This window comes from Lampetra fluviatilis, chromosome 40 (assembly GCF_964198595.1).
Source record: "Lampetra fluviatilis chromosome 40, kcLamFluv1.1, whole genome shotgun sequence".
Classification (NCBI taxonomy): Eukaryota; Metazoa; Chordata; class Hyperoartia; order Petromyzontiformes; family Petromyzontidae; genus Lampetra; species Lampetra fluviatilis.
In genome coordinates this window covers 7,064,441-7,092,028 of record NC_136314.1, presented here as the reverse complement: position 1 = coordinate 7,092,028, position 27,588 = coordinate 7,064,441, and the positions used below count along the sequence as shown (strand labels likewise).

The 27,588-nt window shown below is 52.7% G+C and overlaps 1 protein-coding gene across 1 annotated transcript; it reads right to left on the bottom strand.

Annotated features, from left to right (window-relative positions):
- Nucleotides 1-26,907, bottom strand: LOC144946177 (N-acetylglucosamine-6-sulfatase-like). The gene is made up of 14 exons (XM_078874992.1): nucleotides 26,633-26,907; nucleotides 21,961-22,020; nucleotides 21,053-21,256; nucleotides 19,734-19,799; nucleotides 17,261-17,359; nucleotides 15,735-15,908; nucleotides 14,070-14,152; nucleotides 12,423-12,541; nucleotides 11,512-11,615; nucleotides 10,569-10,670; nucleotides 8,527-8,646; nucleotides 6,674-6,784; nucleotides 5,112-5,276; nucleotides 1-3,246 (listed from the first exon to the last, which is right to left on the bottom strand). The coding sequence occupies exons 1-14, from the start codon at nucleotides 26,789-26,791 to the stop codon at nucleotides 3,241-3,243; spliced, it is 1,572 nt and encodes a 523-aa protein (XP_078731118.1). The 5' UTR covers nucleotides 26,792-26,907; the 3' UTR covers nucleotides 1-3,240.
- Between the last annotated feature and the right edge of the window lie 681 nt (nucleotides 26,908-27,588).

Genomic DNA, 27,588 nt, shown 5'->3' with positions numbered 1-27,588 from the left:
CAGGGCCCAACAAAGTCATCGCCAACCCTCGAGAGGAAACGCCGGTGGAGCGTCCCATGCCGAGCGTGAGGCGGTGATTCCGTCGCTATTATTTGCCCGTCGGAGAGCCGATTGGCCGGTTGGCGGAGGTCAATCTCCGCGAAAAACGGCGCGCGCGCGCGTGCGATCGACGCCCAAAAAAAACAAACCCCCCCAAGGGCGTCGTCCCTGACGTTTCGCGCTTCCCCCCAAGGTAAGGCACCACAGCGTCACGGACGAACATTCACATTTTGCCATCGGAAAAATCTGCGGAAACGCACCTCGCCCCACAACCCCCCCCCCCCCCCCCGCAAAAACCATCAAACGCAAACCTCCACGCGAGTAAACACAACAACAACAACTCGGGCACAACAACTCCACCACGACCGGCAGCCGGATCAGGCTCGCAGTGGGCGCAGCGCGTGCCGGTCGAACGCGCTGCACACAACTGGACGTGTGACGACGGCGATGATGATGACGATGACGACGATGGCGACGATGATGACGACGGTGATGACGGCGACGATGACGACGACGGTGATGACGGCGACGATGACGACGACGGTGACGACGGTAACGACGATGATGATGACGATGATGACGACGATGACAACAGCGACGATGATGGCGACGACGATGATGACGACGACGATGATGACGATGACGAGCGGTTGGGCCTGGCGGGAGTCGAAGTCTCGACGTTGCGCAACGTCCGCCACCGGGCAGCATTTTAGTTTTTTTGTGCCCCGTGAGCCACGGGAGTCTCGGTGGTCGGTACCAACATCGTGAGGTGGCACATGCCGTGAGCTTCCACCACGTGCAGAAAGCTTCGCAGATGTACCGTCTCATTTTCTTCCTTATTCTGCCAAAACGATGCTATATTCTCCGTCAAACGTACCACGCAAGCTCTTTAAACGGCATTCATCTCATACAAAGCTACCACGCTGGTCTTGCCATCGTACAGATAAAATGCATCAAGAAAATCACGGAGAGCATTCGCCACATATGGTGGGTACCGATAATCCTTTTTTTTCGTGCCCACGGCTGAAAACAATAAACCACGAGACCGAGGTCCATCACCGTCACCCTGCAAGGTCCGGCCGATGACCGCGGCTCTTTCAGCGTCGCCGCACCCTCGTTAAACGAGGCCACGAGGAGCTCCGGGTGTGGATTGTTCCCGATTGTCGGTGCGAGCGCGGCGGTCGGTGACCCTGCGTTTCCACCGCAGGGCTCGTGCCAAGCCCCGCGCACTGGGCCACGTCCTTGAAGGGGCCAGCGCTGGCTCGTTTCTCGCAACGAAGCTTCAAGAGCCACGTGAGCTCTGTGAACTCGCTCCCATGCCGCGCGCCACACTCCCGGAGGTAAACAATCCCACATTCTTTCAATTATCAACAGGGTTCACAGACCCCGTGCAACGTACGACGACGCAATGCCCGAGCCGCACAGAGGAAGCGGACATCGCGGCGGCGACTATGGTCCATATTCTTAGGTTTTTTCGGTAAAGTCACGTAGGTAAAAAATTAAAATTAATAAAAGTAAAATAAAATATTAATTTAAAATTTTTACCTACGTGACTTTACCGAAAAAACCTAAGAATATGAATCCCTGCAGTCACGAACGTTTCAAATCTAGACGATGGTCCACTCCGCCGCTCTTAGCGCGGTTGCCTGGCTTCACGCACCTGAATGTGACATTGCAGTTGCTGCTCTGCATCTGCATCAGCCGCACGGCGAGTGGAATGAACCAGAGGGCTTGGCGGATGCTGAGGGTTAGGCGACACTGGATGAGTAAAGGTAGAAACTGCCATGGCAGCCCACAAACTAGCCCAGTGTCGGCCGAGCGGGGGATGGCTTTCTCTTACCAGGCGAGGCCCACTGAGTTGCAATGTAGCTAATTGTTTCACAAATGATAGCTCAACGGAGTGTGGGCTGACCATCACGTAAAAATGAACAGCAGCCAAACACTCTGAACGCATGACGTCGATTCTAAATGTGGAGGGGGGAAAAACTGGAGGACCCAGAGAAAAATCCACACGATCACGGGGAGAGAGGGACACGCAGACTCCAAATATACAGCAGGCGTCAGGGTTGGGATAAAACCCACGGACCTCCTGTACACCAGGCGAGGTAGTTAACATCTCCTAGCCACCGTGATGATGATGATGAGAGAGACACGCAGACTCCAAATATACAGCAGGCATCAGGGTTGGGATAAAACCCACGGACCTCCTGTACACCATGCGAGGGAGTTAACATCTCCTAGCCACCGTGATGATGATGGGAGAGAGAGACTCAAACTCCAAATATACAGCAGCAGGCGTCAGTGTCGGGATCGAATCCACGACCTCCTGTATACCAGGCGAGGGAGTTAACATCTCCTGGCCACCGTGGTGCCCCTGGAATGAGATGTGCTCGTTAAAAAGGGGCGTGCGGATTTTGAAACCACCGCGTTGCTTTAATGGGAGCCTCATGGCGCCGTGGCAGGAATCTACGTTATGGGTAGCAGATGTTTCCCCAGCCCCGCCAACACCCCAAAACGTTACGTAAAATGTCTAATTGCCGGTCCCCAATGTGCGGTCCGAGCCTCTGCGAGCACCGCACGTTGTCGCCACACGCACGAAGCCTCGCGCGCGTGGAGACGGGACACGTTCCCTTTTGCGGATCGTCACGGACGCGCGTCACGACGGTAGCGACCCTGGTTTCGACGAAAGTGCGAAAAAATCCCTGCTGTCCGCGTGACGACCTTCACGGGTTGTGGACGGTGCTTTTTGCTAAACTAAACTAAACATGTTCAATTACCGGGAAAGGCCACGCTGAGCTGCGTAGCTCTTCTTCGGAGCCCACGTCGCTATCACAAATGATAGCTCAACGGAGCGGCTTCTTATCATCATCATCACGTGGAAATGTATAGCCAGCCAAATAATCTGAACCGTCTGATGTTGATTCTAATTGTGGAGGGAAAAAAACGGAGGTCCTGGAGAAAAATCCACGCGACCACGGGGAGAGAGACAAGCAAACTCCAAATGTACAGCAGGCGTCAGGGTTGCGATCGAACCCACGACCTCCTGTACACCAGGCGAGGTAGTTAACATCTCATAGCCACCGCGGCGCGCCGAGGGTCGCGTTCGTTCACTCGTCGTCTCCCCCGTCGTCTTTAGTTGAAGGTGTTTAAGAAACGTAGATCGCCTCCTCCCGTCCGTCCACGCTGCGGTGACCTCGGTGTTTACAGCTGTCGCCAACACACACACACACACGCACACACAGTAAACACACACACAGTAAACACACATCCAGTAAACACACATCCAGTAAACACACACCCAGTAAACACACACAGTAAACACACACCCAGTAAACACACACACAGTAAACACACACACAGTAAACACACATCCAGTAAACACACATCCAGTAAACACACATCCAGTAAACACACACCCAGTAAACACACACAGTAAACACACACCCAGTAAACACACACACAGTAAACACACACACAGTAAACACACATCCAGTAAACACACATCCAGTAAACACACATCCAGTAAACACACATCCAGTAAACACACACAGTAAACACACACACACGCACACACACACAGTAAACACACACACAGTAAACACACACAGTAAACACACACAGTAAACACACACACGCACACACACACACATGCACACGCACACAGTAAACACACACACAGTAAACACACACAGTAAACACACACAGTAAACACACACACGCACACACACACACATGCACACGCACACAGTAAACACACACACACACACGCACACACACATGCACACGCACACACACACACACACGCACACACACGCACAGTAAACACACACACACACAGTAAACACACACACACAGTAAACACACACACACGCACACACACACACACAGTAAACACACACACACGCACACACACACACACAGTAAACACACACACACACAGTAAACACACACACACAGTAAACACACACACACGCACACACACACACACAGTAAACACACACACACGCACACACACACACACAGTAAACACACACACACGCACACACACACACACAGTAAACACACACACACGCACACACACACACACAGTAAACACACACACACGCACACACACACACACACGTAAACACACACACACGCACACACACACACACAGTAAACACACACACACGCACACACACACACACAGTAAACACACACACACGCACACACACACACACAGTAAACACACACACACGCACACACACACACACAGTAAACACACACACACGCACACACACACACACAGTAAACACACACACACGCACACACACACACACAGTAAACACACACACACGCACACACACACACACAGTAAACACACACACACGCACACACACACACACAGTAAACACACACACACGCACACACACACACACAGTAAACACACACACACGCACACACACACACACAGTAAACACACACACACGCACACACACACACACAGTAAACACACACACACGCACACACACACACACAGTAAACACACACACACGCACACACACACACAGTAAACACACACACACGCACACACACACACACAGTAAACACACACACACGCACACACACACACACAGTAAACACACACACACGCACACACACACACACACGTAAACACACACACAGTAAACACACACACACGCACACACGCACACACACACAGTAAACACACACGCACATGCACACACTAAACACACACACACACATGCACAGTAAACACACGTTACAGCACAGTTATGACGGAGATCCATACGGCGTCTCAAATGCGATCGCATCTCGTGATGCTGTGCAAGCAGCAGCAGCGGGCAACATTGAATCTTGCTTTTTAAAGACAGCGGCAGAGGCATTGAGGCTGCCTGGAGTTTAACGGGAGCAGGGAGCCGACAGCATGGACGGCAGGGGAAGGGTCCGCGGAGTTCCCATAACCTCCCCCCCCCTACGTCGCGGTTCGTGCTCTGTATCGAGCTCCTATAAAAAACTAAAACTACAATGACGATGAAAACAAACAAATGGTGACGGAGCGTCCCTCTCACCGGGCCGAGGGCCTCGCTCGCCGGCTTGCGGCACGCCGCGCCGACGCACGACTGCAGCGCCATGAGGCGCTGGTTCATGGAGACCAGCAGGTTGGGGTCCACGGCCTTCACGATGTTGGTCAGCTGGTGCGCGTCGGCGGTCACGTTGTACAGCTCCACCGTGGCCTGCAGAGACAGAGACCCCCGCCACGCCGCAGAGCCTCGGCACACTTCGGGGGCGAGCGCCACGAGCGAGCAAACCGTGAAGGCCGCCACGGCACACGACGGAGGTGGGTGGCCGGCTCCGCCAGGCAGAGGTCGCAACCGGGTACCCGATACCCGTACCCTACCCGATACCCGGCTACCCTACCCGATACCCGGCTACCCTACCCGATACCCGTACCCTACCCGATACCCGGAAACCCTACCCGATATCCGGCTACCCTACCCGATACCCGGCTACCCTACCCGAAACCCGTACCCTACCCGATACCCGGCTACCCTACCCGATACCCGTACCCTACCCGATATCCGGCTACCCTACCCGATACCCGGCTACCCTACCCGATACCCGTACCCTACCCGATACCCGTACCCTACCCGATACCCGGCTACCCTACCCGATACCCGTACCCTACCCGATACCCGGCTACCCTACCCGATACCCGTACCCTACCCGATACCCGGCTACCCTACCCGATACCCGGCTACCCTACCCGATACCCGTACCCTACCCGATACCCGTACCCTACCCGATACCCGGCTACCCTACCCGATACCCGGCTACCCTACCCGATACCCGTACCCTACCCGATACCCGGCTACCCTACCCGATACCCGTACCCTACCCGATACCCGGCTACCCTACCCGATACCCTACCCGATACCCGTACCCTACCCGATACCCGTACCCTACCCGATACCCGTACCCGTACCCGATACCCGGCTACCCTACCCGATACCCTACCCGATACCCGTACCCTACCCGATACCCGTACCCTACCCGATACCCGTACCCTACCCGATACCCGTACCCTACCCGATACCCGGCTACCCTACCCGATACCCGGCTACCCTACCCGATACCCGTACCCTACCCGATACCCGGCTACCCTACCCGATACCCGGCTACCCTACCCGATACCCGTACCCTACCCGATACCCGGCTACCCTACCCGATACCCGTACCCTACCCGATACCCGTACCCTACCCGATACCCGGCTACCCTACCCGATACCCGGCTACCCTACCCGATACCCGGCTACCCTACCCGATACCCGTACCCTACCCGATACCCGGCTACCCGATACCCGTACCCTACCCGATACCCGTACCCTACCCGATACCCGTACCCTACCCGATACCCGACTACCCTACCCGATACCCGGCTACCCTACCCGATACCCGTACCCTACTCGATGCCCGGCTACCCTACCCGATACCCGTACCCTACCCGATACCCGGCTACCCTACCCGATACCCTACCCGATACCCTACCCGATACCCGTACCCTACCCGATACCCGTACCCTACCCGATACCCGTACCCTACCCGAAACCCGATACTAACCCCCCCTACACACCTGGGTGTCGGCAAACTCGCAGTACTGAAGGTCGACGGTGCCGGAGAGCGTGCGGACGCAGGCGTACGTGTTGTTGAACGCGTCCTCGCACACGCAGTCGGGGAAGCACTCCTGCACACAGGGCGGCACCGCGTGCGAACACGCCGTTTTTATTTTGGCTCGGTAATGTGTTTTGCCAGACGTCCCGTAGAGTAGCGAGTCGCAATAAACAGTCCGTTAAAGGCTACACGGAGGGAATGAAGCGAAACTCAACTCGATTTGAAGCTTTCGTGACTGCAGGAATTACTCTTTGCTTCTATCGGTAGAGTCACGTAGAGTGTTGACTGTTGTGCTAGCCGACTCTCTGTGTTGTATTGCATTGTATTTCTAAGTTAACTAGGTTTGTTTTGTACCTGATGACGATTGCTTGTGTTGCAATCAAAATGTCGCATTCTATAATTTAATTGATTTTCTTTCTACGTGACTTTACCGAAAGAACCAAGGAGTAAACTTAACAAGATTTGTTTTACCAGGTAAGGCCCCACTGAGCTATGTAGCGCTTTTTCATAAGCGACCGGGTCACAAATGATAGCTCAACGAAGCGGCCTTGCACGTGGAAATGTTTAGCAGCCAAATATTCCAAACGCGTGATGTTGATTCTAAATGTGGAGGGGAAAACCAGAGGAGCCGGAGAAAAATCCACGCGACCACGGGGAGAGAGACACGCAAACTACAAATACACAGCAGCAGGCATCAGCGTCGGGATCGAACCCACGACCTCCTGTACACCAGGCGAGGTAGTTAACATCTCCTAGCCACCGTGATGATGATGAGACAGACGCAGACTCAATACACAGCAGGCATCTTCAGCGTCGGGATCGAACCCACGCCCTCCTGTACACCAGGCGAGGTAGTTAACATCTCCTAGCCACCGTGATGATGATGAGAGAGACGCAGATTCAATACACAGCAGGCATCTTCAGGGTCGGGATCGAACCCACGCCCTCCTGTACACCAGGCGAGGTAGTTAACATCTCCCAGCCACCGTGATGATGATGAGACAGACGCAGACTCAATACACAGCAGGCATCTTCAGGGTCGGGATCGAACCCACGACCTCCTGTACACCAGGCGAGGTAGTTAACATCTCCCAGCCACCGTGATGATGATGAGACAGACGCAGACTCAATACACAGCAGGCATCTTCAGTGTCGGGATCGAACCCACGACCTCCTGTACACCAGGCGAGGTAGTTAACATCTCCCAGCCACCGTGATGATGATGAGAGAGACGCAGATTCAATACACAGCAGGCATCTTCAGGGTCGGGATCGAACCCACGACCTCCTGTACACCAGGCAAGGTAGTTAACATCTCCCAGCCACCGTGATGATGATGAGACAGACGCAGACTCAATACACAGCAGGCATCTTCAGGGTCGGGATCGAACCCACGACCTCCTGTACACCAGGCGAGGTAGTTAACATCTCCCAGCCACCGTGGTGCCACAAAGATCTCCCCCCCCCCCCCCGTGTATCCTCAAGACTTTTGGGGCAAGTGCCGTTAGCGAGCAGCACCTCCGAAGGCCGCCCACGACGTACGAGGAGGTGGGTGGCCGGCACCACGCCCGGCCGCCCGAGAGGCGATGTTGACGCTCATCCCTCGGCGGCGCGTCACCCACGGTAGCGGAGTGGGGGGGGGGGATGTGGTGGTGTGGGGGGCGTGGGGGTGGGGGGGCGTGGGTGGGGGGGGCGGTAGGGTGTGGGGGGCGTGGGGGTGGGGGCGTGGTGGGGGGGGCGGTAGGGTGTGGGGGGGCGTGGGGGTGGGGTGGTAGGGTGTGGGGGGGCATGGGGGGGGCGTGGGGGCGGTGTTTACCGCGACTCCTGGGCCCAACTTGGGGCAGGCCGGGTCGGCCTCGTGTCCCTCCCCCTGGTACTCCACCAGGAAGTCCGAGCGCCACGCTGGCGCCGCCGCCACTGCCTTGTCCACGGGGTGCTGCACAGAGTTTGCACGCAGTAGCAGCAGCAGCAGCAACAGCAGTGGCAGCAGCAGCAGTAGTAGCGGCGGCAGCGGCAGCAGCAGCGGCGGCAGCAGCAGCAGCGGCAGTGGTAGCAGCAGCAGCGGCAGCAGCAGCGGCAGCAGCAGCGGCAGTAGCGGCAGTGGTAGCAGCAGCGGCAGCAGCAGTAGCAGCAACAGCAGCAGCAACAGCAGCAGCAGCAGCGGCAGCAGCAGCAGCAGCAGCAACAGCAGCAGCAGCAGCAACAGCAGCAGCAACAGCAGCAGCAGTAGCGGCAGCAGCAGTAGCAGCAGCAGCAGCAGCAACAGCAGCAGCAGCAGCAACAGCAGCAGCAACAGCAGCAGCAGCGGCAGCAGCAGTAGCAGCAGCAACAGCAGCAACAGCAGCAGCAGCAGCAACAGCAGCAGCAACAGCAGCAGCAGTAGCGGCAGCGGCAGCAGCAGTAGCAGCGGTCGCAACGATACGTTCATAACTTGCAATGGATTCATGATTAAACAATGACCGTGTAATGATTGAGGCCTATTTACAACTCAGCAGTGATTATAACGACACATGTATCATGTATGGTGTATGTATGAATGTTGAACTTCTTTCGCATCGTACGTAGCCAACCTCGCTAATCGGAGGCGCGGGGGAAGGACAAGAAACTAAACACAAAAAAAAGTTACCAATTTAGTATAGTGGTGTAGTGTATAGTGTATTGTATAACGTAGTGTGTGTAGTATAGTATATAGTAGTCTATAGTGGAGTGTATAGTGTAGTATTTGTGTTGAACTTCTTTCGCACCGTACGTAGCCAACCGCGCTAATCGGAGGTGCGGAACTATTTTTTTTAATTAAACAGTTGCCGTATAATGATTTAGGAGTGTTTTGAGACCTCACTTATAATAATGATATGATAATTGTATTATTATTAAGTAATATATGTGTCCAATTAAGTCCCTTCCACTATTTAAGTCCCATTTAAAACATTTATTTGTTGACCTCAGAACTTTAATTGATTGACCGTGGTTTGGCTGTGCCACGCGGCTTCTGTGTCTTGCCAGGTGCGATGTCCTTGGTTTATTCTGTTGCTTTTCTATCTTCCACAGCGATGTGAGATGCAGTTTTGCACGAACGACGCAACAGACCTCACAGCACCTTGGTGATAAATGACACTTCCTGGGTCGGCAGGGAACGCCGACGTTTAAACTAAAACTCACTATTTTTTTGACTATTTATATTTTCCCAGGTAAGGCCGCACTGACCTGTGATAGCTCTTTCTCAGAAGCGACCTGGCGATCACAAATGATAGCTCAGCGAAGTGGGCTCATCATCATCAGGTGGAAATCTAGAGCAGTCAAATAGTCTGGATGCACTTTCTAAAATGTGGAGGAAAAAGACCCGGAGGACCCGGAGACAAATCCACGCGACCACGGGGAGAGAGACACACGCAGACTCCAAATATACAGCAGCAGGCGCCAGGGTCGGGATGGAACCCACGACCTCCTGTATACCAGGCGAGGTAGTTAACATCTCCTAGCCACCGTGATGATGATGAGAGAGACACACGCAGACTCCAAATATACAGCAGCAGGTGTCAGGGTCGGGATGGAACCCACGACCTCCTGTACACCAGGCGAGGTAGTTAACATCTCCTAGCCACCGTGATGATGATGAGAGAGAGAGAGACACACATACTCCAAATATACAGCAGCAGGCGTCAGGGTTGGGATCGAACCCATGACCTCCTGCATACCAGGCGAGGTAGTTAACATCTCCTCGCCACCGTGATGATGATGAGAGAGAGACACACATACTCCAAATATAGGCAGGCGTCAGGGTCGGAATGGAACCCACGACCTCCTGTGTACCAGGCGAGGTAGTTAACATTTCGTCCGCGCCCTCCCGCCGTCGCTCACCAGCAGAGGCACCATGGACATGCCGTCCATCCGCGTCTGGGAGACGCTCACTCCGGCCAGCTCCAGGAAGGTGGGCCCCAGGTCGATGTTCATCACGGGAGCCTGCGAAGGTGCAACCCAGAGTCAGGTCAAGTTTCAACTAAAACTATAAACACGGAAGTATTTATTTTTAACATCTCCACCACGCAAGGCACTCCGAGGCGCTTATTTAACGCCGGGTCAACCTAGGGGAGGCCCAGGACCGGTTCGAATATTCGCCGCCGCGAACTCGCGTTGCCGGGTTCAAAGCGCAGTTCCCTAACCGCTGCGTCACCGCTCAGGTTTTTGTTCGCATGTAAGGGGACTACCAGAGTAGGGACTACTTTGTAGGGGGCTACTTGCGTGGTAATAATTGGCCAGTAGCGGCTCGCAATCGGAGCGGGGGCTGCGAGGTCTAAATCCTGGTTGGCCGTTGACTCAGCCCATCAGCCCTCCGCAGTGTCGGTAAAATGAGGACCATTTTAGTTTTTTTTTTGTTCATTCTAGATTTGAAGTTTTCGTGACTGCAAGGATCCATACTCTTTGGTTCCGTGGGTTCGATCCCGACCGTGATGCCTGCTGCTGTATATTTGGAGTTTGCGTGTCTCTCTCTCTCTCACCGTGGTCGCGTGGATTTCTCTTCGGGTCTTCCGGTTGTTCACTCCACATTTGAGTATTTGGCTGCTAGACATTTCCACGTGATGAGCCACTTTTCGTTGAGCTATCATTTGTGACCAGGTCGTTTATAAATAAAATACAAAACTGTTTACGTTGAGTTTTGTCTCGCTCACCCCTGCCACAAGAAAGTGGAATATCCGCCAGCGGCTCGGCGCTGTAAAGGGGACGCAGGAATGAGCACACCGCCCCCCCCCCCCCGAGCGATTTGGAACATTGCTTCGACCTTTTGACCCCGAGCGTCGCTCACCCGCAGGATCTGCTTGGCCTTGATTCCCGGCCCGCGCACAAGCATGGGCACGCGGATGTCGAACTCGTACAGCTGCCGCTTGTCGTTGGGCAGCGAGAATTGCCCTGGGGGGGGGGGGGGGGTGGGGTGGTGGTTAGTCGATCACAGTGGCATGGGTGCCACTCCGGCAAACTTGCTAAGTAACTGCAAGCGAAACAAAAACGAATTCAGCGGACGCTCTGCACGCGTGACGTCATTCGTTCGCGCTCGCTGGTTACCCTCGGAGACCGCATTGTGAACGACCGGTGACTTTAGAAAGGTCTCTCATATCGTTCGAGGCCATCGCATGGATTTACATTTGACCGTAGTTATTTCATGTTGGCAGATTCACACGTGATTGTTCACCAACGACTCTCACGTACGATATGATGTCACACATTTATACTGGTAGGAACCGGCGCATTGCATTTGTCGGAGACAAGCGAGGGGGAGAGGGAGGGCTCTCGTGAGTGACCCCCCCCCCCACCTGCGTGACCGCCCCCCCCCCCCCCACCTGAGTGACCCCCCCCCTCCCCTCCCTCCGCACGTGAGTCACCGCCCCTCCCCCACCTGAGTGACCCCCTCCCCCCACCTGAGTGACCCCCTCCCCCCCACCTGAGTGACCCCCTCCCCCCCACCTGAGTGACCCCCTCCCCCCACCTTAGTGATCCCCCCCTCCCCCCCACCTGAGTGATCCCCCCCTCCCCCCCACCTGAGTGACCCCCTCCCCCACCTGAGTGACCCCCTCCCCCACCTGAGTGACCCCCCCTCCCCCCCACCTGAGTGACCCCCTCCCCCCACCTTAGTGATCCCCCCCTCCCCCCCACCTGAGTGACCCCCTCCCCCACCTTAGTGACCCTCCCCCCGCACCTGAGTGACCGCCCCCCGCCCACCTGAGTGGTAGCCGTTGTCAGAGGAGAAGAAGATGTAGGTGGAGTTGAGGAGGTTGAGCGACGACAGCTTCTTCACGAGTCTCTCCACGAGCTCATCGACGGACAGCAGGGTCTGCCACCTGCGGTCGCGGCGGCGGCGGTGGCGGCACGGCGAGATTAGAGGGGAGGTCACAGAGGCTGGGTTCCAATCCGGGTGTCCGGGATCGATTGGTCTCGGCCGGCCCGCCCACCCACCCCGCGGAGAGCTTCGCGCGCGACAAAAAACGATCGCCGCTGTGACATTTTGCTCTCAATCCACCGCGGGATGAAGGCCGACGCCGCCGTGCGACGGCTCCCATTTATTTTTGCTCGTCCAGGCGAAACCTCCATCGCTCCATCTCCACGGTGGGCGACCTCTGGGCCGTGCGTCCCCTGCTTTCGGCCGACAGTTGTGTCCGAGAGCGGCGCTGGAAATTCGACGTTCCTCTGGTAGGGGACCGGTCTCTCCACCTCGACGACCGCTGGCGACTTCCCGGACAAAGTGGGACTCGTTTAATCTCGATTTGAAGCTTTCGTGACTGCAGGAATCCATACTCTTTGGTTCTTTCGGTAAAGTCACGTGGGTAGAGAAATAAAATAAATCACGACGTTTCGATCGCGACACGAGCAATCATCATCAGGTGGGAAACCACAGCAAGGAAAAAAAAACTTCAGCAAAATTGTTTTCTTGCAGTGCTTTTCCCACCTGATGATGATTGCTTGCTTGTGTTGCGATCGAAACGTCGTGATTTATTTTATTTTATACCCACGTGATTTTACCGAAAGAACCAAAGAGTTTGGGACTCGTTTTCTTGACCTCCTCCCCCCCCCCCCCGAGGGGATTGTGATTTGCGATGACCTGCCTGCTCCCCACTCTCCCCCAAGCGGGATTTGAACCAGAACATTCTGCCCTCGGGTCTGACCACGGGACAGTGGTGGCTCGGCCAGAGGTCAAAAGCAGCATCAGCAACGTTTATACACATGATCATCATACGTATTGTCAAATAATGAATACATATTAACAATATTATCTCATAAAAACACAAAATACTAAAACTAAACTATTTTTTATTTTACCAGGTAAGGCCTACTGAGCTGTGTATCTCTAATCTAGAAGCGACCTGGCAATCACTAATGACAGTTCAACGAAATGGTTTATCATCATCATCACGTGGAAATTTATAGCAGCCAAATACTCTAAAAGCACGTTGTTCAATTCTAAATATGGAGAGGAAAAACCGGAGGACCCGGAGAAAAATCCACGCGACCACGGGGAGAGAGAGACACGCAAACTCCAAGTATACAGCAGCAGGCGTCAGGGTCGGGATCGAACCCACGACCTCCTGCATACCAGGCGAGGTAGTTAACATCTCCTAGCCACCGTGATGATGATGAGACAGATGCAGACTCAATACACAGCAGGCATCTTCAGGGTCGCGATCGAACCCACGACCTCCTGTATAGCAGGCGAGGTAGTTAACATCTCACCACCACACTTGGGTCCACGGTCCAAAGGAGCCCATTTCAATCTCTGCCCCCCAGGGTCTCAGGCATCATCCATTCTCAGACCAGAACAGACGCTACAGCACTTGCCCAGGCAGAGGAGGAACGCGAAACGCCACCACCCACCTCTTCCTGAAGGCGTTGTCCAGGAAGTTGATGGAGTCATTGGACATCGGCGTTTTGGCCTGCTGGATCAGCCAGTGCTTGTCCTGGAATTAGACGAGTTTGGAAAAAGTCATGCAAAGACAAAGATCCCCCATGTAGCCTTAACAGGCTGTTGGGACAAGTCCTGTTAGAGCAGGGGTGGGGAACGTCCGGCCCGCGGGCCGTAAGAGGCCCCGCGAAATCATTTGGTGTGGCCCTGCCAAGGCAACCGCAGGCGGGACTCGAAATTCAATAAATCTCGGAGCAAACCTGGAAAAACAGTTGCGAGTAGCAACATCATCAATACCAGCTAACATCACACGCCTCGCCAAGAGAAGCAGTTCCAGCCATCGCATTAGGGGTGAGTTAATGAAATGTTTGACCAAATATGACGGGCAAATTTTTATAATTTTGTATGGCCCGCGAATGATGTTATAGATATCCAAATGGCCCTTGGCAGAAAAAAGGTTCCCCACCCCTGCATTAGAGAATAGCACCTATGAAGACCGGCACGGCACACTCGGGGGTGGGTGGCCAGCACCACGCCCCTTCTCTCCCCAGTGGCGATGTTTACCCACACACCCACACACACTCACACACACCCACACACACACTCTCACACACTCACACACACACCCACCCATACACACCACACACACCCACACTCACACACACACCCACACACACACGCCCACACACACCCACACACACCCACACACACCCACACACACCCACACACACCCACGCACACACACGCGCTATGTCTAACACTTTGCCAGAGGGGCTTGGAGAGTTTTTAGCAAAGCTTGAGCACTGTGCGGCGTGGGTACAAAACAAGGTTTCTGTTGCACTGGGATTTGCCAGGGTCACCGAAAGCACCGAACGTGCATTAGCCTGCGTTTGTCTGCGGAAGTTTTTAGCTCGCGATATGGAAGCTGCGGCGTGCCTGCCAGGGTAAACAGTTCGCTGTCCTTCCCCCGCATCTCCAATAAGCACGGTTGGCAATGTATGGCACGAAAGAAGTTCATCATACGTACAATAACAATCATCAAAATTCTAATCATAAAGCTGCGGGGCACAGCAGCAGACCCTCGGCATGACGACGAGTCATTAAACTCAACACGAGGACACGGCAGCACGATACAAACCAACGCGAAATTATCAAATCCACCGAATTGGCTGCAAGTGAAACAACGTCACGTGTGTAAACAAGCCTGAGAAGCGAGGTCCCGACCAGCACTGCCTGAGCTCCACGCGGGCGCTACGGCTCGACGATAAACCCTCTCGCGCTCTGACGTCGCAACGGATCGGCGGCGACGACGACCGACGTCAAAACGCCGGTTCGGCGGCGGTCCACGGTGGGCCACGGAGGGCCACAGAGAGCCACAGCGGGCCACGGTGGGCCACGGAGGCCCACGGAGGGCCACGGAGGGCCACTGTGGGCCACTGTGGGCCACTGTGGGCCACTGTGGGCCACTGAGGGCCACTGTGGGCCACTGTGGGCCATTGTTTCATTATTATTTTCGGTGGGTGGGTGGGCCGGCCGAGACCAATCTGCCCGCCGCAATTGACAGATGTCGGCCTCATCCCCGGCGGCCAGATGCCCGGATTCGCTCCCCCCTCGCCATCGCCCCCCCCCCCCCGCACCTTGCCGTGCACGTTGAAGCTGCCGTCGCGGGGGGCTTTGGTTCCGACGAAGCTGTTTTGGAACTGGGGGGCCGCGTCCCAGGGAGAGTGGGGGGCCGACGTCGACAGCATCATGAAGAACGGCGTCGCGAGGCGGCGGCTCCAGCCGTCCAGGAAGTGCAGGGAGCGGTTCGCCTGCCGAGCAACGGAATTCGTTCGTTTGTTTTGTTACTTTTGCCAGGTAAGGCCCCACTGAGCTATGCAGCTATTATACAGAAGCGAGCTGGCCACCACTAATGATAGCTCAACGAAGTGGCTTATTATCGCGTGTACATTTATAGCAGCCAAATACCACTGGTCAACAAAAAAAAAACATTTTTTTTTCTGGCCTGGACTTTTGCAGCTGTTTTAGACTAATTTCAGGGTGCTGATTCCAAATCTGATCTCAGATTTGCTCTATCATCTCGTTTTTATGCTATCGGCATACCCCATTTTCATTGATTTTACCCGAAATTAACTCTGCCACTTATGATTGCAAGTTGTTGCGAGTCAGTGACTGCTTTAGGGTTAAAATATGGTGCTGTATTTTTAGGATAGTGTGTTTATAATATAATTTGATGTAGATATCCACATTTATTTAATATTTTTCGTCTGCAGTTTTTATTGAAAATGCAATATTTGATAGACAAAAACTGATGCCAGATTTGGAATCGGCACCCCAAAATCACATTAAAACCGTTGGAATACCTTATGCCAGAAAAAGTGTGTTGACCAGTGTACTCGAAATGCACGTTGATTCTAAATGTGGAGGGAAAAACTGGAGGACCCAGAGAAAAGTCAACGCGACCACGGGGAAGGAAAGAGAGAGAAAGAGCAAATTACAAATATACAACAGGCGTCAAGGGTCTGGATTGAACCCACACCATCATCAACAACAACAGGAACATATTCTCAGGTTTTTTCGGTAAAGTCACGTAGGTAAAAACATTAAAATTAATGAAAGTAAAATAAAACAAAACAAAAATAAAATTCACGACGTTTCGGAGGCAACACAAGTCTCCTTCATCAGGTGGGACCGTCACAGCCGAATTAGCTGCATCAATTCGGCTGTGACGGTCCCACCTGATGAAGGAGACTTGTGTTGCCTCCGAAACGTCGTGAATTTTATTTTTGTTTTGTTTTATTTTACTTTCATTAATTTTAATGTTTTTACCTACGTGACTTTACCGAAAAAACCTGAGAATATGAATCATTGCAGTCACGAAAGCTTCAAATCTAGAATTGAAACAACAGGAACAACTTCAATGCGTCAACATATTTACATTTCATGGCTCGGATGTTTTCACGGGAGAACGATCGTCCACGTAGAGGGGCCGCGGTTTCAGAAAGGCGCCTTGGAAACAATCACGCGTTCCCATCGATCGATCGCGTTTATAGATCCCCAATTCACATCCACAACGGCGCCCGTGCGTGCCCAATCGCAAAACCACCGCGGTCGTAGCGGACGCCATCGCCGCCCGCGACCGCCGGGCGGCACCGAGTCTTACGATGAGGTCCGTCAGGTAGTCCTTGCCGTAGTCCGCTCCGTGCTCCTCCAGCTTGCCGTTGACAGACAGCGAGTAGTTGTAGTACTTGGAGTTTTGCACCTGCGGACGAGAGATCGCGCGCAGGGGACAGGCGCCGGCAGGGAAATAAGATCGGTGTCACGGCATCACGGGGTCACGGGGTCACAGGCGTCACGGGCGTCACGGCGTCACGGTGTCACGGGGTCACGGGGTCAGGGGCGTCACAGCGTCACGGTGTCACGGCATCACGGGGTCACGGGCGTCACGGGCGTCACAACGTCACGGGGTCACGGGCGTCACGGGGTCACGGGCGTCATGGCGTCACGGGGTCACGACGTCACGGGGGTCACGGCGCCACGGGCGTCACGGGCGTCACGGGGTCACAGGCGTCACCGGGTCATGGCGTTACTTACGGTGTCACGGGTCACGGGGTCACGGTGTCATGGCGTCACGGGTGTCACGGGGTCACGGGGTCACGGGCGTCACGGGGTCACGGGCGTCACGGGTGTCACGGGCGTTCCCTCGATATTCGTGACGAGGAGATTACGTTTCGGAGATGCTCGTGTGTAGCCACATTTTGTGGGTAACGGTATTGTTGGATCTACGAATATTGTACAACGCAACTTTTTGTCTCATCACTTCATCTCATCACTTCATCTCCTCACTTTCTTTCTCTCTCGATGCAGTCAGTAGTCGTGCAGTGTTCCAGACGCGCATCGCGGATAGCCAAATTCGCGGACAGAGCAAGTTTGTAGCGTAACGAAGGGGACACGGTAATTGCGTTATTCCCAGGATGTGGCCCTGGGCACCATCCCCTCCAGAGCGAAGTAAGAGCAGCAGAGAGAGACCCGCCACGACGCCCTGGGCCCCACGTCCTCTTGTGCGAGCTGGCGCCACACAACGCTGCCCTGGGCTCCAGCAAACTCGTGGCCGGCGGGGAGTTTTCTCGCTCGCTGGTTAGTTTGTTAGTTCGTTACTTCGTATGTTAACTCGTTAGTTCACGAGTTGGCTCCTTAGTTCGCGCCAGAATCAACGAGATCACGGAGATGCGGTGTGGAAACACAAAGCCGCGAGGCTGCTCCCCATGGGATGTCGCAGCATGTGCGTTGTATGCACTGATAGTGCACTGTTTTTGAGTTGTGCGCCTTTTGGCGTCATCTGGTCCAACACCAATGGAGACTAGGCTCTAAGAAAAGCTGTCTCGGGTGTGGACCAATACATTTCAATGACAGTGCGTACATTATCAGAGTTGTGTTTATCGTTTGCGTTCCAACCGCAGGTATTGTGGTCAATGCAAACATGACTCCTTGTAAAAAAAGGTGTCAGTTTTGTTACCAGATAAAAGGGTAAAAAAACAATTATCCTATTTTTTTACTGGAAAAGGAGGTTCCAATGGTGTAAATGCTTACCCCGAGCTCTCAATACTCTGATAGTGCGCGGTTTTTGAGTTGTGCGCCTTTTGGCGTCATCTGGTCCAACACCAATGGAGACTAGGCTCTAAGAAAAGCTGTCTCGGGTGTGGACCAATCAACTTCAAGGACAGTGCATATCATCATTATCAGAGTTGTTTCTTTTTGTTTGCATTTTGACTGCTTGCGTTGTGGTTATTGCAAACATGATGCCTTGTATAAAGGTGTCAGTTTTTGTACCAGTTGAAAGGGTAAAAGCCTACTACTATGTTTTGCCACTGGTAAAGGAGATGTCTCATAGTTGTATGTTGTTGTTGCACTTGCTTCGTACCGTACGTAGCCAACTGTGCGAATGAGAGCATGTGCCGTTTGGTTTACGAAATTCTCCGACTGTCGTGTCTATCAAATGCCCAAAGTGTGCCCATGTCTGGTTGAACAGGTTAACAGAGAGGCGTGTAGAGACACGGGAAGCTCCGTCTGTCCGTCGGTGACTGCGGCGGAGAAGATTGCGTCCAGAGCGTGAACCGAGTGAGACAACTGCACGCCACGATGACTAGGCGATGTCCACTACCTCGCGTGGCATGCAGGTTCGTGCGCCGCGCTGTTAACCCGGCGGCCTGAGTTCAGTCAACATCGGTGACAATTATCTGAACTAGTCCTGGGCCTCCCCTAGGTCGACTCAACGTCAAATGGGTACAGTTTAAACATCGCCGCTGGGGAGACAAAAGCTGCTGGACGTCATTCTGGCCACCCACCCACCCCCCCTCGTGTGCCGTGGCGGCCTTCAGCACTTGCCTCGAGTCTCTGCTGACGCTACGCGGGGGACATTAATCTTTCTTTGCTACAGCGTTAAGCCGCGCAAACTGCCGTAGGATGGTGGGCGAGGCAGAGACCATTAAGGAATGCACGTGTGTATTAACACGTGTGGTAACGCGTGTGTTAACACGTGTATTAACACGTGTGTTACCGTGTGTGTTAACACGTGTGTTAACGTGCGTGTGTTAACGCGTGTGTTAACGCGTGTGTGTTATCGTGCCGACACTCACCAGGCCATTCCACACGTCCCACCCTGGAGGGACATGCGCCACTCCTCCAACAGACTTGTCACCATACTGGGGGGAGGGGGGGGAGAGAGATGATGGGGGGGACAGGGGTTGCAACAGGGAACGGAGGGATTGTGACGAGGAGGAGACAAGCGTTGTCTCACAACATGCTGCGCTGATGCAATGACCAAGATGTTAACTACCTCGGCAGGTGTGCAGGATGTCGCTGGTTCGATCCCGACCCTGACGCCTGCTGCTGTACATTTGGATTCTGTGTTTGTCTCTCTTTCTCTCTCCCTGCGGTCGCGTGGATTTTTCTCCGGGTCCTCCGGTCTTTCCCTCCACTTTTAGAATGAACGTGTGTGTTTGGAGTATTTGGCTGCTGTACATTTGCACGCGATGAGCCACTTCGTCGGGCTATCGTTTGTGGCCACGTCGCCTCTGAATAAGACCTATATCGTTCAGTGAGCCTTACCTGGTAAAACAAAAATAGTTTATAATAATAATATAATAATGTTTTTTTACCCTTTTATCTGGCAACAAAACTGACACCTTTTTTACAAGGAGTCATGTTTGCATTGACCACAATACCTGCAGTCGGAATGCAAACGAAAAACACAACTCTGAAAATGTATGCACTGTCCTTGAAGTTGTTTAGTTGAGTTTTATTTCCTCCATGCAGCCTTTAACAGACTGTTTATTGCAACTCACTACTCTACGGGACGTCTGGCAAAAACATTACCAAGCTGCATGCGTTGGCTTCCGGGTGCCAAACGAATACATGATGAGGTTGCACTCATTACACACAAAGCGCTTGCCACAGATGAACCACAGTACCTCGCTGATCTCGTTAAGGAGCATAAACCGTCACGCGAACTTCGCTCATCCTCACAGCGGCGGCTTTTGGCTAACCGTCGAACAAAGACCGTCGCCTTCAGATGTGCTTCTACGGCCGTCTGGAACGCTCTTGCTTTCGATATATTAGGAAGCCGCTATCTAGATTGACAAACTAATTTCTTTACGCTTTCCGTCTTTCAGTTTGTTGCCCTTCCCCCGCAGCCTCCGATGGGCGCGGTTGGCGGCTACGGTACGGCGCAAAAGAAGTTCAACACACACTCGCACACACGCACGCACACGCGGACGCACACTCGCACACACACACGCACACACGCATGCACACACGCACGCACGGACGCACGGACACTCGCACGCACACTCGCACGCTCGCACACTCGTACGCACGCACACTCGCACGCACACTCGCTCGCACGCACACTCGCACGCACGCACGCACACACGCACGCACACACGCACGCACGCACCTGGTTGAGGTACTTCCCGGCGAAGAACGTGTGGTAGCCAGCGCGGTGGAGGTGCACGGGGAAGGCGTCCGCCTCCTGCAGCTTCTGCCACGCGGCGCTGCTGCAGTTGCCGGAGAGCGAGTTGTTCACCACGCCGTGGTTGTGCGGGTACTTGCCCGTCAGGATGCTGCTACGGCTGGGGCAGCAGAGCGGGCTGGCGACGAACTGGGAGAGGGAGGAGCGGCGGTTGTAGATGAGGGGTCAGAGGTCGCCGGTGGCGGGGGGGGGGGTGCGTGGCTTTGAACACGTTTTCTGTTTTCTATCCCACGGAGGCTTTCGCGACTAATATGACAGAATAGGTTATTTGCGTTAGATCGCGTAAATATAAATGTGTCGAAACGTCGTACTCGGGTTGTAAATGTTGTGGATTTGCTCTCCAACACACCGGTGTAGTGCTGTGCTAGAATTGGCACGTTCTGTTTACGTGACAACCTTTACTAAGCGGCCCTGTCGGGTGGTGGCGGGCTTAACGACGCGTTTATATTTACGCGATCCGACCCAAAAAAAACCTCGATTGTGTTTTCAATCCCGTTCACAGCACTCGCTCCATTCCCCCCGGGCACGGAACTTCACTTGATACGGTAAATTTAGCTGTGACGGTCCCACCTGAAGACGGAGACTTGTGTTGCCTCCGAAACGTCGTGATTGAATTGATTTCTTTTCACTTATTATTATTATTTTATTTTTATTATTTTTTACCTACGTGACTTTACCGAACAAACCTAAGAGTATGAATCCTTGCAGTCACGAAAGCTTAAAATCTAGAACTTTGGCTGCCGATCCCCTGGTGCGGTCCGATCGATTTGTTACTTAATCGGAGCGGCGGTCGGTGAGAGAGTCGCCGATCACTCGACGGTCCGTGCGCTCACCGCGTTGGTGAAGGTCGCCCCTTCGTCTCCAATGAGGGCGATGGTTTTCTTGAGCGGGGTCTAGAGGCGGGGAGAAAGACGACAAAGCCACGGTCAGTTTGACCCGGCAACAGCGTCCACAGCTGTTGGGTTTACACGACGCAGCCACTCCTGAGCTCACGAGGCGCGCGTGTGCAGGTCCGCGCGCGATTCACAACCAAACGTTACTCCCAACGCGCACGTGTCATCGGTTGAATACGTTCGCAAAAAAAGGTGGTTGTTTGAAGATTGTCAAAGGGTAAAAATAAACAAAAAAGTTGCTTAAACCCTCTGCCCACCCAGCAGTACCTTGTGAGTTACACCGCGGGTAGTCGGATCGGCGGGTCGCACGTGGTGGGGGTAACGTGTGTTTCAGTTTCATGTATTTGGTGTAGCCCTGTGAGCCATTCGGCTCTTGAATCGGGTGCAACCGCAACAAACAAAAAACATGAACAAGAAAACGCCTTAAAGTGACTACGCGCAAACAGAAAAATCCAGGAAAAAACTGCAAAGTCTTCCGGAAAAAAAGCGCCGTACACCAACGCTGTGTGCACAAATCCCAGCGGGATGCAAGTCAAAAAACAACAACAACAACCACAAGACAACTTCGATTAAAGCCATCATTCTAAGTGTGGGTGCTCCAAACTCTTACAAAATGTTTCGGCCAGCGTGGAAGCGGAGGCAACAACGAATGTCTAGGGGGCTGCATCGTAGCGGAAGCCCTTCCCGCAGCAGTGATGCGAGCGCGCAACTGCACGGCTGCACCTTTACCTTCTATGCTGGGCTTAAGAATCGGTGTTTTTGTTTCCGTGAAGAGGAGTCGAGAATGCTTTGAAGCACTTCTTTAACACTGGTCAACACACTTTTTCTGGCATAAGGTATTCCAACGGCAATAATGTAATTTTGGGGTGCCGATTCCAAAGCTGGCTTCAGTTTTTGTCTATCACATCAGGTTTTTGAGATGTAAAATATTGCATTTTCAATAAAAACTGCAGAAGAAAAATATTAAATAAATGTGGATATCTACATACAATTATATTATAAACACACTATTCTAAAAACACAGCACCATATTTTAACACTAAAGCAGTCACTGACTCGCAACAACTTGCAATCATAAGTGACAGTTAATTTTGGGTAAAATCAATGCAAATGGGGTATGCCGATAGCATAAAAATGAGATGTGATAGAGCAAATCTGAGATCAGATTTGGAATCAGCACCCTGAAAATAGTCTAGAACAGCTGCAAAAGTCCAGGCCAGAAAAAAATGTTTTTAAGTTGTTGACCAGTGTTATTCACCAATGCACATCAACACTCGTTCCACAACCAACCTCGAACACCCGTCCCACAGCGCCCTTTAACCCATCTCCAATACACATTCCCGTCTGGCACGCCTTGGCCCGGGTGACGTCGTGTTTGCGTGGTGCGTGAGGGTGGCTCGCAGATCCCCTACATCCGTATGCTGCATTCAGCCCTGCGAGACTTAATACAATACCGACAGAGATCAGATATTGGCGTTAGAAACGCATTGCTACAGAGGGATACTGCTGGATCTTCGCTGGACACAAAGAATGACCGGCGTAGAAGTGAGAAGAATGTTGATGATGCAGGCAGTGATGAGAAAGGGGACTGACACTCTTTGGACAACCCACGTGTAGCATGGACAACAACAGGAAGATTTCAAGTGTGTTGCTGTTCAGTAAAATGGAAGTAACCGGGAAAGAGAGGGAGACCGCACAGAGAACGTCTTGACGATGACGACGACACAAGAGGAGATTGCCGCCAGGAAGATTTGGCCACTCCTGGAGAAGACCGGCACAAGGCAGAGAGGAAAGTGGAAAGGAATGACAAAAACGCCCATGGATCGCGATGATGATGCTGCTGCTGCACTAAATGGATCCGTGCGACCGACTGTGGCAACACGTGTGGTAACGTGCCCCAGGTTATCATTCTCGACGCCGAGCGGTTACCGTCTGCAGCCGGCAAGACGCACGTGCGGTTATCTTTAAGAGACGCGTAGGCAGCATATCGTGTCGTTACCCATCGCGGCCGGGTACGGGTAGGGTACGGGTATCGGGTACCCGATTGCGACCTCTGGGATGAAGCCATGTTGCAGGCGCGGGTGGGTTGATTCTAGGAACTTGAATTGTGAGAAGAGACAAGACGTTGGGAAATGAGTGACAAACAGTTACTCACCAGTGACTCACGGTCTACCCGTACCCGTACCCGGCCGCACCAGGGTCGCAAACGGCTACCCGTACCCGGCCGGGTACGGGTAGCCGGGTATCGGGTAGGGTACGGGTATCCGGTTGCGACCTCTGGGTGGAGGGGGCTCAGGGCAGGTTGAGACATCACGTGCTGAGCTCCTGCGCTTTTATGAGTCAACGCAGGCGCGTGACTGGGGAAACATCGCCACGCAGTGCGTTCTGTAGTCACACTCCACTGCGTTATTGCGTCAAACGAGTTGAGCATTAGTCAACGCACGTCACAGCAATTCATTCAGGACACGTTACGTAACGTTTACTGATACATTTATATTAAAAAGACAAAGCCCCCCCCCCCCGAATAGCCTGAACAGACGGTTGAGGCAAGGGTTCTAAAGGCTGGAACGGCACAAGATGGGGTGGTAGGGTGGTCAGCACCACACCCGGCCGCCTTTGTCTCCCTAGAGGCGATGTTTGCACATCGCACCAGGCCCAGGCTGGACTGGTTCAGATAATCGTTACTGGTATTGGCCGTGAGCTGAATCAATCACGTTACTAAAATAGGCTGCCTTGGAGTATGCATTGCCGGCGTAAGGCACTACCACTAGAGTCTCAAAAGGATAATAAAGCATACTCTTTGATTCTTTCGGTAAAGTCACACAAGTTTATTTAATTAAGTAGAACGTGTTGTCTATGTTTATTTAAAGTTGCGCATTTTGATGTGACGTCACATTTCTCAACCCCCCCCCACCTCGCCACACATCGTCTGATACCCCCCCCCCCCCAGGTGCGTGACGTCATTTATTGACGGCCCCTTGAGTGAGCCACACGTGGCCCCCAGAGCCGGGAAGTCTTCACTATTGTTATAAATCACTATTGTTATAAATCACTATTGTTATAATCACTATTGTTATAAATCACTATTGTTATAATCACTATTGTTATAAATCACTATTGTTATAATCACTATTGTTATAAATCACTATTGTTATAAATCACTATTGTTATAATCACTATTGTTATAATCACTATTGTTATAATCACTATTGTTATAAATCACTATTGTTATAAATCACTATTGTTATAATCACTATTGTTATAAATCACTATTGTTATAATCACTATTGTTATAAATCACTATTGTTATAAATCACTATTGTTATAAATCACTATTGTTATAAATCACTATTGTTATAATCACTATTGTTATAAATCACTATTGTTATAATCACTATTGTTATAAATCACTATTGTTATAAATCACTACTACAAACATTGTGAATGTCGACAGGGCACGGCCACGTGTTGAACGAGACAACACAAATGCCAGGCGCTTAGGACTTGCATGTAATCGGGGAATGGGACAGCGGGCAGGGAGACACTCGCAATTAGACAGATGATGTGCTGGAGAGACAGGCGGGCGATCAAACAGGTGGGCAGAGAGACACGTGCAGGTGATGACACCAATGAGACAAGTTTGACAGACAGTGATTCAGGCGGACATTACGGATGGACAGGCAGAGAGAGAGAGAGAGCCAACGAGAGGAATTCAAACACGAGACAATGATCTGGCATGTATGTTGTTATCAACAAATGTGTCTCCCCAACGGCAATGTTTACTACACACCGCACCAGGTACTCATTTGAGGCTGAGTCGACCTAGGGGGGCCCAGGACCGGTTCAGATAATTGTCACTGGTGTTGGCCGTGAGCGGGAATCGAACCCGGGTCGCCGGGATCATAGGGCAGCGCGTTAACCGATACACCACCGCTCCCCAAAGACACACATCAAGACAAGACACACACACAGACAGACACACATCAAGATAGACACACACACACATCAAGACAGACACACACATCAAGATAGACAGACACACACAGACGCACACACACAGACGCACACACACAGAGACACACACACAGACACACACACATCAAGACACACACACATCAAGACACACACACAGACACACATCAAGACACACACACAGACACACACACACACAGACACAAACACACATCAAGACAGACAGACACACACACACACACACAGACACACACACATCAAGACAGACACACACACAGACACACACAGACACACATCAAGACACACACACAGACACACATCAAGACACACACACAGACACACACACACACACATCAAGACATACACACACACATCAAGAACGACACATCAAGACAGACACACACACAGACACACATCAAGACAGACACCAACACACAGACACACGCACACACACACACATCAAGACACACACACACACAGACACACATCAAGACACACACACACAGACACACATCAAGACATACACACACACAGACACACATCAAGACAGACACACAGACACACAGAGACACACATCAAGACAGACACACACACAGACACACACACAGACACACCCCCCCCCCCACCCCGCCCCTCTTACCATGCCCCCCAGGACTACGTCCTGGTCGTCAGTGAGTACGAACACCACGTTGGGCCCCCCCTGGTTTCGACTCCCCTCCACACTCCGCGCCGCGCTGCTGCAGCTGCAGCAGGAGGCGAGTAGCAGCAGCAGCAGCAGCAGGAGCCGCGAGGTCTTCATGGTCCCCGCTGCAGCTGCAGCAGCAGCTGCTGCTGCAGCCGTTCTCGTACGAATGTGGAACTTATTTCACCACTACGGCTGCTGCTATTCTAGTCAACACACCTACTGCTGCTAATTGCAGTCAACAACTACTACTACTGCTGCTGCTACTGCTGCAGTCAACAACAACTACTGCTGCTGCAGTCAACAACAACTACTGCTGCTGCAGTCAACAACAACTACTACTGCTGCTACTGCTGCAGTCAACAACTACTACTGCTGCTACTGCTGCTACTACTGCAGTCAACAACAACTACTGCTGCTGCAGTCAACAACAACAACTACTGCTGCTGCAGTCAACAACAACAACTACTACTGCTGCTGCAGTCAACAACAACAACTACTACTGCTGCTGCAGTCAACACACCTACTGCTGCTAATTGGAGTCAACAACAACTACTACTGCTGCTGCTACTGCTGCAGTCAACAACAACTACTACTGCTGCTACTACTGCTGCAGTCAACAACAACTACTACTACTGCTGCTGCTGCAGTCAACAACAACTACTGCTGCTACTGCTGCTGCTACTACTGCTGCAGTCAACTACTACTGCTGCTACTACTGCTGCAGTCAACAACAACTACTACTGCTGCTACTGCTGCTACTGCTGCTGCTACTACTGCTGCAGTCAACTACTACTGCTGCTACTACTGCTGCAGTCAACAACAACTGCTGCTGCTGCTGCTAATGAAGTCACCAGCTGCTTGTGTATCTTGCTGGGACTCACAGCCCCTGCTGCCCCCTTCGAGACTGCTGC